The sequence below is a fragment of the Alternaria arbusti genome (genome assembly GCF_024043155.1).
Source record: "Alternaria arbusti strain BMP 1465 chromosome Unknown scaffold_5, whole genome shotgun sequence".
In the NCBI taxonomy this organism is placed as follows: domain Eukaryota; kingdom Fungi; phylum Ascomycota; class Dothideomycetes; order Pleosporales; family Pleosporaceae; genus Alternaria; species Alternaria arbusti.
In genome coordinates, this window is record NW_026249945.1 from 1,166,970 (window position 1) to 1,180,418 (window position 13,449).

The 13,449-nt window shown below is 44.1% G+C and overlaps 3 protein-coding genes across 3 annotated transcripts; 2 read left to right on the plus strand and 1 right to left on the minus strand.

The window, feature by feature from the left end:
- Window positions 1-3,402: 3,402 nt before the first annotated feature.
- Window positions 3,403-4,191, plus strand: J4E86_004903 (uncharacterized protein; the record flags this gene model as incomplete). The annotated part of the gene is made up of 1 exon (XM_051445440.1): window positions 3,403-4,191. The coding sequence occupies one exon, from the start codon at window positions 3,403-3,405 to the stop codon at window positions 4,189-4,191; it is 789 nt and encodes a 262-aa protein (XP_051303537.1).
- A 244-nt stretch (window positions 4,192-4,435) lies between these two features.
- J4E86_004904 (uncharacterized protein) lies at window positions 4,436-4,906 on the minus strand (the record flags this gene model as incomplete). The annotated part of the gene is made up of 1 exon (XM_051445441.1): window positions 4,436-4,906. The coding sequence occupies one exon, from the start codon at window positions 4,904-4,906 to the stop codon at window positions 4,436-4,438; it is 471 nt and encodes a 156-aa protein (XP_051303538.1).
- Window positions 4,907-8,186: 3,280 nt separating this feature from the next.
- On the plus strand, window positions 8,187-12,848 carry J4E86_004905 (uncharacterized protein; the record flags this gene model as incomplete). Its single annotated transcript, XM_051445442.1, has 3 exons — window positions 8,187-11,089; window positions 11,143-11,190; window positions 11,348-12,848. 3 exons carry the CDS (start codon window positions 8,187-8,189, stop codon window positions 12,846-12,848), a joined length of 4,452 nt encoding a protein of 1,483 aa, XP_051303539.1.
- Between the last annotated feature and the right edge of the window lie 601 nt (window positions 12,849-13,449).

Below are 13,449 nucleotides of genomic sequence, written 5' to 3' on the forward strand. Positions count from 1 at the left end.
TAAGATAATTATAAAGTAGATAATAGGTAAAGGGTAATAATATTATTGCTAGGTAAAGAATAACTATAGAGAATTACTATTTCTTTTATAGAAAATAGCTACTAGAATAATTGCGTAAATATCTGCCTATTTCCGCCTAAAGATAAAGATTTATAATTAAATCTGCTTAATTCCTAGATTTATAATCTAAGTCTGCTAAATCCTACTTATCTCCTAGATTTATAATCTAGACTAGTACTAATTATATTAGTCTATGCGTTGTATTGCATAGACTAATAATTAGTTTACTACTAGATCTTTTAGCAATTGCAGAAAGAGAGATAAGAAAGATAAGAGTTATTATCTTACGTAATAACTCTAATAATAGCCGGGCTAAGATAAATAGAGGTGTTTTAAAATCTCCTAGTATAGCAAATTAAAACTAGCTACTACAATCTTAATTACGTAAGCAATTAGATTTACTAGGAATTATTCTAGTTTGTTAAGAAATAATAATAAGTGCAATCTTAACAAAGCTTAATAATAGAAAAAAGATAATAATAACTAAGTTATTATAATCTTTACAAATAATAGAGTAGTAAATAGAATTTAAAAATAATAATAGAAGTAAAGAAATAAAGAGAATATTAAAGTATAAATATATATATTATAAAGAGGTTATAGAGTTATAAAATTATAAAAAACACTACAAAAGAGAAATAAACTATAGTAAGAACTAACAAACTATAGAAGAAATATATAAACTTATTAACTAAGTTGTATGTTTTAATAGTATTATATTATTTACTAACTCTTATAATACTATTAAGGTACTACTTTAGAATATAAAGACTATTATACTTATTATATACTCTATATAACTTCTCTCTTCTATAATTATTTTTCTTAGTAGTATAATACTTCATAAAAGTTATAAAGTACGTTTACTAAGCTAAAATTAACCTATATCTAAGGTAATAATGAATACTATTAGTAATAGTATCTTTTAATAAGTATAGTTAATATAAGTAATTTTAGTAATATATCTAGAGGCGTAGATAATGTTTTAGAGAGTACTAAAATTAAAAATAGTAGTAATAGTTATAGTGTAGAGCCTGATAGTAGAAATAAGAAATATAGATTTAATACTTTAACGCTATATAAAGTAAAGAGAAAATAATCTAAATAAGATCTAAAGTTTAATAAGAAGGAGATAAGCTTAAATAATATTTTATAAAAACTAGTAATAAATTTAATAACTATTAAAGAACTTATTGTAAATGACTTAGTAGTACCTAAAACTAACTTATCAATATAATTTAGCTTAGGTCTTTTAAGTAGTAACTTCTAAACTTTAGTATTAAAATAATTAATAAGATTATAAATAGTAAAGAATATAAAATATATATATAAATAGTTCTTATAAGTAATTAATAATACTAAGTAATACTATTTTAAAGCTTCGAAAGTACTTTAAAAAGTTAGTTATAATAATATATATAGAAGAAAAAGAAAACTTACTATAGTATAGTAAGCTTATAATTTTCTAATACTAGTTATAAGTCTAAGAATACTACTTAAAGATATAAAAGCCTTTTTTCAAGTTTCTAAAAGATTAAAATATAGTATAGATAGATTTTAAGCCTTTTAAGCTTTCTATAGATATTTCTAGTATTACTTTTATAGTTTTAGAGATTTAGCTTCTTAATAAAGAATCTAATATACTAGTGCTTAAACTTAATAGGCTAATATATAAGCTAGTATAGTAAGTAGAGTTAAAAGTTTAATGTAAAATCTTATTAAATTAGAAAAATACAAAAAAAAAGCTTTTCTATTTTACTAGTAGTATTTGTTTAAGAATATAAAGTATAATAAGTAAAAGTAAAAATTTTCAAAAGTATAATACATAAAGTGAATAAAGTATATAATTTAAATTTAAATTACTAATCTTTATATATTAAGAGAAATAAGTAGTTTAAGTAAATATATTATTATTATAAGATAGTATAGTTAGAACTCTTCTAGCTTATATACTAGTATTTAGCTATTAGATATTAGAAATTTTTTTTTTTTAAATTCTTCTAGCGTTAATAAGTCTATTTAAAGCTAATTTTATTACTAGTTATATTATCTATCTCTATCTCTATCTTAATTATATTTTTAAAATATCTTATATTACTTATAATAGCTTTTATAAACTATTCTAAAACTAGTACTAAAAAGAAAGACTTTAGCTAGGCTATCTTAGTAATAACTATAAAAACTGTTTTTAAAGCTCTTAAAGTCTATCTTATCTATTTAATATCTTATTCTAAGACTACTAATACTATTAATACTATTAATATTACTTTACTAATATACTACTAAACTACTACTAAAAAGACTTCTAATATAGAAACAAAGACTTCTAATATATAGACTAAGCCTTTTTATGAATTTTTATTTAAGCTAAGCTTTTAAGTAACTTACTAGTAATATATGAAAGTTATTTTATAGATTACATATTTTTTAAACGTAGTAATAAAATAATTATAATATACTAGTAAAGCTTTTTTTTACCTAAAAGTAATTTTTTTCAAAACTATACTTTTTACTTTATATATAAAACTAGATTATAAATAGCTTTATTAATTAAAATTAAGATAGCTACTATATATTAGTATCTAGCGTTTAGTAAAACTCTTAGCTAGACTAATTATAATTAAACTAATAGAGAAAGAGTAAATTAAGCTTACTTCTAGTATAATAATACTATTACATAGATAGTAGCTATATTAGTATTCTAGTATTATAGTTATTTCTTAAGAAAAGTAGTTATTTTTCCTAGCTTAAGTTATATTATTTTAATAGCTATATATTAAATATTTTCTCTCTTAGTAGAACTTTAAAAGTAATATAATATTTATTAGAAGTCTTAGTACTAATAAGAATATATACTAAGTATATTAAAACTTTTAACTCTTTAAGTTTTCTAGTATTTCCAAGATAACTTAGAGGCTATTTATTTTTTAGTATTCTTTTTATATTCTTTTATTTAATAGAGTCTATAAAACTAGATATAAGATATAAAATATACTACTTATCTATATAATATAAATAATGTAAAATAAATTATTCTCCTATAGCTTTCTTTTATACTATTAAAATAGAGAGTAATAAAAAGTAATAGTAAATCTTAGAATGTAAAATTTTGGAAGCCTAATCTACCTCTATTAGCCTCTCTATAGTGCGCGCAACCGAACCTTTAGAGGCGTGCAATTCTTCTAAGGTTTAATATTGCCGGGCATGTAAGTTTAGCCTGAGTTAGTCCTGGGCCGCAACCTGCAGCCTAATCGCGGGCTACTGTAGTCAGCATCAGCTACAAAGGCAGGTCGTCTCGGCGTCCCCGCGCTTTCTTGCTACCTGCAACCTAAACACGCCGACATGTCTAGGGAGATCTCCGGACCAACGGACAACGCAAAACCACCGGCCTACGAAGTCTATCGCGATGCACAGCGGCCCATTGGCTTTAGTTTCGATGCCCAGCGTCTCAAGTGGGTTCTCGACGGCCCATTGATCAGCGCAATTGAGGTCATGCATGACATCAAGTACGACCCCAACATCGCGACAGAGCCATATGGTGACAAAACAGCCTCGACTACCACCTGGCATCCGGTATCTCAATTGCCCCTTACTGAACCCAAAATCTCCTCCGTCATCGTTCACATTGACAGTCTCGAAGACTGGGAAGTCCAGTGGCTCGAAATCCATCGCTTTTGTCACGACCCTGAGGAGAATGGAGAAGACCCCGAAGAGTTTCTCTTTGGAGAGCTTTCAGATTATGATTCGGATTCAGATGAGGAGGAGGAACCGCATCTATTGAGGTGTTGTCGTGCTAATCGGCCTCGGAAGAAGGGTGAGACTCTACTCGTTAAGGCAAGTGGCGCATACGTTACCATCCACGACTATGTTTCGGCGGTTCACCCTTGGTTGATGGATCGACGTGAAGATATATTTGGGGCGGAAGGCGATTTGTTGAAGAATGAGCCACTCGCAGCGGGCACCAAGCTGATGGTCAGTGGCTTGCCGGATGAAGTGCACTTCTACACAGTGGAGGATTGGCGACGGAGCATGTTGGGGGAGACTGCAAAGATCAACATCCTGGACGGGCGCTCAGCGTGGGATCGGCCTACGGACTGGTCATTTCTGCCAGCATTGACAAACCCATCTTGAATGTTCTGGTCCGTGGCTACTTCCACGGGAGAAGCAAAGACGTTCAGTTCTTGATGTGTTGCGACGAGTGAGTGGATATACGCCTGAGGTATGGTGTCAGAGGCAACGTCTCTCGTTAGATCAGTTTCGCGAACACATCTTATGAACCAAGGCGCAAGGCTGACACTAGCAAACCCAGTTATATAGAGTTATGTAGAACTACAGTCCGCCCTTAAAACCTTAGTCTCCTCTCTCCACTATCCAATCAAACCGCTGGAGCCTTCACAATCTTGACAACAAGTTCCTGTGGCCTTGCACCTGAGGCCTTATAAGCAGGTGTGTTGTATGCAGGGTTCTTGTCGTCAATTGTGACACCCATCATACCACCTCCAGATCCACACGCACCCAGCAAAGACTCAGCCAGTTGAGCAGAGGTTGCTTCCGCACCACCATCGATAGTGCGAGCCAGATCGTAATAGGTGACCGAGGAATTGGTGCGTGGTTTGATGTGCTTGGTGAGGACAAGCACGGTACCGGCATCGGCGATAGGTAATCCCCACTCCGAACAGTCGAATTCGGGTGGCATCGTCCACAATGGATTGTTGTTGTTGTCGGCCAGATATCGCAAGTACGATGCGGCATATGCAATGTCGGCCTCGTCTATGTTTTGCGCTTCACCACCGCCAACGCCGTAGCAGACACGGCCATTAGTCTCGCCGCAAGCTCGCTTTTCCATTGGTGCTTTGGTTTCCGCTCTGAGCTTTAGAGGGGTATCTCGAGATCTGCTGGATTTGAGGCCGGACCCTGAACCTGGAAGAGCATAGAGAACAAGAAGACAGAAAATCTGCATAGCTGCGTTGATGTTCATAAACAGCGTCTTCGTAAACAAGGTGCCAAAGCAAAGATCAACAAGGGGACATGGAACGACTTCGTTATGGAGTTGTCACAGGTCTCGAGCTTTTCAACTTCCCGAACGAAGCTTGGAACGCAGGAACAATAAGCGTCTAAAGGGCTTCAAGGTACGCTTGATTGTATGCACACTGCGCATGTGCAAAATCGGCCGCATATGCGCATTGATGGCCGGTAGTATATTGTGCTTACGGCCAGGCCGCATATTGCTTACCGGCTACAAGCTTGACCGTGCCACCAACCAACATCACCACTATCCGGCCGCGCAAAGACGTCTCAAATAGTCAGTACTATACAAATCCTAGATTGCAATTCTGCTGGTGAGAGCACAAACACAGTATAGTTCTTTGATAACCGCAGGGTGGAATTTACCGCAAACATGCATATATTGCGCAACGCAGGGGCGGCAATGTTCTGCGTGCCACAAGGTGCAATACAGGCTTTATCGAGGATGACCACCTGCGTTGAAGGCTGGAGACTGATCAGGACTGAGGCGGGTAGGCTAACCCAGATCAATATCACGCGTTCTACTGGCAATCGAGCGACGAGTTCCAAGGGAGGCGAGATTGCGCAGGATCGCACCTCCTCGTATACTCCCGGCACTGCACATAGCTGAGTGCACTGTTGACTCAGTACCTTTTCACTGAAATCACTTCAAAAGTCGCATCACTCTTCTATCGATGATGATGTTTTTCAAGCGAAGCATGTTCGTACCATCGATCACATTGTCTCTCTTGCCGTTGTTTTCCCTCGCCGATGATTGCCGTCCAGTCACATGGTCCAACGATGAAAATGTCGCGCGCTTCGCAGAGATGACAGGCGCCCCTATTGCTTCAGAGTCAAGCGACAGTATTGCGAGCAAAGCCGATAGCAGGATTAAAATTCTGGAAGTAAAGCCTGGCGAGCTCAACTGTCGAGCTTGGGCCAGAACTCACGATACAGTCAACTATTACACCTGTACAGAGATCTGCAACAAGTATGAAATCACGACTGATTATTTCTTCTCGTTGAACCCGACGCTCGAGACAGATTGTTCCAACATCCAACCCAGATCCAGGTATTGTTACGACGGCTGTAAGTCCTGGATGCTAGTCTCAACTGGACGTGCTCCAAGCAGCGGTCATTGACATGGAAATTTCTAGATATCGAGCCCGTGAGAGCCCTAGACGGCCTTTGTGGCCCAAAGCACAACAATGCAACATGCCTTGGTACCGAGTTCCCGTGCTGCAATGCCAATACATCTATTTGCGGTGCATCGAAGTAAGAGTCCCCGAAGCATTCGAAAGAGATCCAAAACACACGGTCTAATAATCATCTAGGGAAGATTGCGCTGATGGCACATGTTACGAGGGCGGCTGCCTGGGCGACAAAATCTACAGCACCGATGGGACTTGCGGTTTCGAACACGGGAATCGTCTCTGCGCAGGGAAGTGGGGGAATTGCTGCAACCTTGACGGCCAGTGTGGAGATGGTGCTTTGTACTGTAGTTTCACCTCATGCCAGTCAGGGAACTGCACCCATCCAACACCCACCACGAGTTTTTCCGTACCGTGGCAGACCGGTACCACACCAGATGGCAGCTGTGGAGGCCCAGACAAGTACACTTGCAATGTGGTCTATGGGGGCTGTTGCAACAAGAATGGGCAATGTGGAGTCTTACCAGTGGATTGCGGTGCAGGCTGGTAAGTCTATTCTTTCTCATTCATGATCTTGACTTCAGTCTATTCTCATAAGCTAGAACTGACATGAAAGTCGCAGCCAACCACAATTTGGGCAATGTGAATCCTCATCGTCAACAACCGCAGTCCACTCGCCTCCATCATTGTCTTGAAACAAGGCGTGATCAACATTCACGTCTCCAAAATGACCTTTATGGCACACAAGTCGTGGTAAGCTGAGGGTTATCGTTCAGATAGATGTGAATGATTAATCGGTACATCCCTGATTCTCTGCCACATTTTATATTGAGCTTATTTTGGAAATCCCTTTGTCCCACATAAACGTGACATTGCCTGTTCATCGATACAGGATGCACGCTTACAAAATGACATAAGGCACCGTCCTCAATCTTCCACGCTGCATCCGCAACATGCTATCCGGGTCAGCGGCCCCATGTTTTGACCTCTGATCGACCCGGAGGCAAGTAAGTCATCATTTATCCAGGCGATGTGTAACAAATGTTCATTGCGCCTGTGAATTTAATTGGAAGACAGCCGTGTCCAGAAAGGTACCCAATAATGCCAAGGCAAGATCATGGTCAGACAATATACTCACGGCTGATCGCTAAGCGCAACGGACGATCAAATCTAGGAAGTCATGCGATGCATAGATTGCCAATCTACTGGGCGACTGCCTGTCAGCTTCTACAACGTGCGTGACAGAATTCGTCATGATCGGTTGAGATATGGTCAATCCCCGATGGAATGCAGGGTCTTACAACCTGATGCACATTTACAAGTCTCCATTCGGTGCCATCCTGGCCCCCAAAGGATGACTGGCATAGCGCAAGTCACTATACACACATGACTTTGGTCGGATTATACCACTGAATGAACAACACTGCTTTTTGACACTCCACATCCATAGCCTCTCCTGTTTCTCACGACAATGGCATTGCTGAGGCTGATTACGTTTCTTTGGGCCTTCCAAGGTGTTCTGCTTGTCCATTTGGCCTTGGCTCAATTGAGTCAGGACTACAGTGTCCGACCGGTGATTGATCCGCTCACTAACAGCTGGGTGGATGGATATTTCTAGTAAGTTCGGAAAGACAGACAACGATGCTGAGCTGAGTGACTAACGGAACATGATACAGCCAGCCTCAGGTCGGCGCAGTAGAAGAACGAGTGATCGACATTTCGCCAAAGCAAGTGTTGCTCGTATACAACTGCTACTACATGAGAGACATCTGCCAGAATGCGTACAACTGGTATGGGCGATCTCCCCGCGTGAGGGCTATTCGTCCAAGTTACCTACCGCATGACGTGTTCGGCTATGATTTTAACACCGGAAAAAGAAGCCGATTTCGATCATATCAGCGCCGAGCGCAGTCTTGCCCAGGATCTTGGAAGAACAACCATGCTTGCCCCGAACAGGACCAGCATGACGTGATGCGAAATGACGGCGTGTGGCCGTACAAAGATCTGGAGCCTGGCACTTCCATCAACCAGATTAGGAACTATCGTCTGGGCGCGGGCATATCACTTTCCAAGATGCGGTACTCGTGCGATGAATTCCCTCCAGCTACATGGGTCGAGGGTGGAGGCGATCGAAACGATCCCAACGTGGCATCGCAGACACGCTGTGCTGCCCTGAGCTGTGCACCTCGATGCAAAGCCGAACAGAATTGGCAGGCCGACGCGCATAACAAGCTTCAGCGCCAGCTCAAGTCCATCATCATACAGCAGAAGAGAGCTTCCAATAACCTATTGCATCCCACGTATCAAAATAAGAATAGCGTAGCGCTGTTCACCTTCACAGCTGAGAATGTGGCAAACGGCGTGGCTGCAAGGGTAGTGACGTACGAAGACCCAGCCCGGACGATCTTCTCTGGCGAGAAGGTCGTCAATCAGGCGAAACGAGGAACCCCCGAAACAGACCACACGAACAAATCGAGTGCATTCTTAGCCTCGAGATGGGAGTTTTCAGCGGACCGTGTCCAAGAACTGATAGACGCGGGTCATGGTGGCCAGTACATCGTCCCGGCAAACGACTCCGGCGGGTACGACTCATGGCCCGAAGCTGATCTGACTGGCACAACGGTACCAATGTCTTACATGAACTCGACTCGCTGGACGGATGAGGAGGACGACGACGATGACGACATCTTCGACGAGCATTACGATGTCGATGAAGAGAGCGAGATGGAACGACTTGAGTCTCGTGAAGAAGCTATAGATGTCCAAACCGAGCCTCGCAACGAACACGTGTCTCAGTCATTTCCCTTAGTCGCACGACAGTCTGACACTAGAAATATCTCCGCATCTGATATCACTCCTCTCTTGACCAACGCCTCACTGTCCGACCTGGCAAAAGCGCGAATCATCGTTGAGAAAGCTATCGCGGAGTCTTCCAAGCTCAACCAAGCTCGATTGTTGAGCCCTATGCGAAACAACTATGGGCTGAAGCCTGGCACTTCCATCGGGCAATCGAAGGTCAAGCGTCGTCTACGTGCAAGAGAAGACGGCACACCAGTGCCACCCCTCCTAAACATTACCGACAGCATCGCGGATGCTGCAGCTCTAGTCGCTGAAGCTGATGCAGCTGGCATACCCGGAAATTTAACGAAGCGCGCTGTGGCTGCCAAGGGCACCTACTGGATGGGCAGTATCGACAGGAAGGGTACGGTACCATGGGGCGACAACGCGACATACGCAGTTTTCCGGAATGTGCTCGATTATGGTGCAGTTGGTAACGGTGTCACCGACGACACCAAAGCGTTCAAAGCCGCCATGCTAGACGGCAAACGTTGCGGGAAGGGCTGCAACGGCTCTACCCTCAAGAATGCCATTGTGTATATACCGCCAGGCACGTACCTGATCTCGACCACCATTCCCATGCCATTCGGGACGCAAGTCATTGGAGATGCAAATGACAGGCCAACCATTCTGGCATCTAAGTCGTTTATCGGTATGGGGGTGTTGTCGACAGACGAGTACACTGGCGGAGGGACTGGCGCTGATGGTCTAGATGAGGAGTACTACATCAACACGGCAAACTTCTACCGGCAGGTTCGCAATGTGATCATCGACGTTAGACAGACCCGTGCTTCGCAGAAGGCCTCATGTTTGCATTACCAGGTTGCTCAAGCTACGAGCACGCAGAATGTACTCCTCATCGCCGGTCCGACACAGAATGGCATGTATGCTGAGAATGGCAGCGGTGGGCAGATATCAGACATAACCTTCCAAGGTGGAGCTATCGGCCTTTATGGCGGTAGTCAGCAATTCACAGCCCAACGCTTGAAGTTCGAGGGCTGTACGATCGGCGTCCATCTCATTTGGGATTGGGGTTGGGTCTGGAAGTCCGTTACCATGAACAACGTCGGCACTGGATTCAAGCTTGTACCCGACAGTACTTCTGGTGCAGCGGCGGGCAACATAGGCTCAGCGTCCTTCCTCGATTCGTCTTTCAACAATGTCAAGACAGTCGTTCAGATCTCACCTTCCACTTTGACAGTTGGGTCAGGCAGTACTGGGCTCATCCTCGAAAACATCAGGCTTTCAGGCGTGGGTACCACCGTCGCTGATACAGGAGGAAAGACGATATTGGCCGGTTCCTCATCCAAGATTGACGAATGGGCGATGGGCCCGGTTTATAAGGGCTCGGCTGATAAGAAAGACCGCAAATTCACGACAGGGGAAAAGGTCGGAAGTTTCCGCCGCCATTCAACTCTTGTCGATAGAGATGGAGCATACTTTGAGCGTGCCAAACCCCAGTACGAAGACCGTCCAGTTGGCGACTTCGTACACATCAAGGACCTTGGAGCCAAGGGTGATGGAATCACTGACGACACCGCGGCGTTCCAAGCTGCACTGCATTCGAGTCTGGGTAGGATACTCTTCATTGACGCTGGCTCTTACATACTCACGTCGACGGTGACGGTTCCTAGTGGCACCAAAATGGTTGGCGAAACCTGGTCGCAGTTGGTTGCTTCCGGGTCATACTTCGAAGATGCGCTCCATCCCAAGGTGATGCTCAAGGTCGGTATCAAAGGCCAAACAGGAGATGTCGAGATGCAGGATCTGTTCTTCACTACACTCGGGGCGACGGCGGGAGCTGTCCTGGTTGAGTGGAATCTTAAAGCGTCCAGCCCCGGATCGGCTGCGTTGTGGGATTGCCACGCCCGTGTTGGAGGCGCTACTGGGACCAAGTTGACGCCGAAGGAATGCCCACCAGTCACCAGTGGTGTTGACCAAGGATGCAGCGCCGCAAGCTTGATGTTCCATCTTACGTCGTCTGGCTCGGCATATCTCGAAAACGCGTGGTTCTGGGTTGCAGATCACATGATCGAGTGAGTACCATCTCTTCTTCCTCGGTCTGCGCCTTTGACTAACCCACCTGCAGCGACCCTGATCTCGAAAGCGGTGCCAACAACATGGAACAAAACTCGGTGTATGTTGCGCGTGGCTTCTTGGCTGAAAGTACCGAGCCGACATGGTAGGTCCAGCTCGCTCTCCGCTGTCGCGATCCTCGCAGTCCGACTAACGCAAACTAGGCTCTACGGTGTTGCGTCTGAGCATGCAGTGTTTTATCAGTTTAACTTCCACAGAGCCCAAAACATTTTCGCGGGCTTGCTCCAGACTGAGTCACCATACTACCAACCCACGCCACCTCCACCCGCTCCATTCAAATCCGCGCTTGGTGTTTTCCCGGGCGACCCTACATACGAATGTGCGGCCGGCGATGAGTTCAGTGGGTGCGACGAGTCATGGGCGATCATAATGCGAGAGTCGCAGAATGTGTTCATCGCAAGCGCGGGCCTATACTCTTGGTTCTCCACGTACGCGCAGACCTGCATCGACCAGCAGCTGTGCCAGAAAGCTTTACTTTTGCTCGAGAAGAACTTCTCGAACGTCAGAATTCAGCATCTCGTTACCATCGGCGCCAAATACATGGCAATCATGGATGGTAAGGGCATACTTGCCAAGGACAACCTCAACGTCAATTCCCACCCTTTTTGGTCGCAGATCTCTGTGCTGGACGTCAGCAGCAATGGCTCCATGTACGACGAGTACATCTGGGTAGATCCCAAAATTTGGGACATGGACCAGCCAGCGTTCACCTGCTCGCCGCCTTGCAACGTCAAGGTTCCTCCATGGACCCGTGCAACAAGCACACTGAACTATCCGTTGATCACTGTCAGCGACGGCGATTGGACAAGCACCATCACGAAACCGCCCATGACGATATCGGAGTGGATATTTGAGCCCGTGACACTGACTGGACAAGCTGTCAACCAGAAGCGCCAGGGCTTTGAGGCCTTCTGGCCCAAACCCGCAACCACACCCCATTGGCCTTCGGTGATCTATGCCGGCCCAGATGGTGAGTCTACCACGGTAGGGCCTAAGATATCGTTTCCAACGCCACCACCATCTGTCGGTCCCAATGCGCAGCCACCACCGACAGGTAGCTGGCCCAAACGGCAGATTCAGCCAATCATCGGGCAGCTGGAGGAACCCTTGGTCAAGGAATGTAGCTTCATTGACTTCAGTTGCCTGACCGAACCATGGATCTTTGGCCAAAACAACACCATCTCAGATGGGGACGACGACGATTTTGATGAGAACTGGGAGGACAGCGACGTTGTATGTCCATTACCGAGCAGTTCCTCATCTAGCTCTTCGTCTTCGACGAGGACGACGACGACCGAAGACCCGCCAGAGCCCACAGCATCTCCGCGCGAGGGCGATCCAATGCAGAACAAAGTCGATTGTTACGGTGGTTTGGATCAGAAAACAGAACATGTGCGCATGGACAATGCCATCAATAGCTTCTGTGGTGGACTGGGGAGCCCTGGTGACGTCTTTAAGGAAGACTACTTCAAGTCGATAACCTTCCCATTTCCCCAGGGTTCAGGAACCGGTGTTCAGATCCTCATATCGCTCAGCGTGGAGAAAGGCTGCCAGTTCAAGTATAGCTACGATCTCTGCCACAGATATCTAGAGGTTCCCGTCAACAGCTGTCAATGTGGAGGCACAAACGGTAAGCAGGGTGGTTTCTTGAACAACGACTGCTATGAGTGGAGGATCGATCCGCAGACTGTGTTTTAATGGCGAAGCACTATTCGCTGGCTGTGTTTACCGTTTCGCGATCTTGTGGCAGTAGATGTAATACTTTCGAAGAGTTCTTTAGCTTGTGCTGTATTCGCTTTCTAGTATGTAGTAGTCGATGGTCAACGCCAAAGTAAGGCCGTGTGTGCATTCGAATCGATTCGCCTGCCTAAGGAATATATGTGCCGCTCTTCCCTGATGGGTCGTAGTAGATCTGATGCCTTATTCAGTGAAACGTGTTTTCAGCTTTAAGAGAAGGCCGGCTTACTGCGTTCTGGCTCTCACTGCAATTCCGGAGGGAACAAGTGTTTCCAGTAACGGAGACAACATCAGGAGCTGCTGTTTGTACAAGGTGATCTCCATTCAGCTATTTACGGCTGTTATATCGGTGATTCTCGAACCCGGAAGTACAAAAATTTCGCAAACTTCAATACGATAATAGTACACCTGATACAGGCAGCAGCCAAAGAAGAAGCGAGCGACAGTCTGAATCCAACGAGCACTTCGTGTGTGGACTGGGTAACAACTTCAGTAAAGGAATGACAAAAGTGCCTCCTCCCAAGGCACATGATACGAACTCAAAAAACGTCCAAGCTGTGGT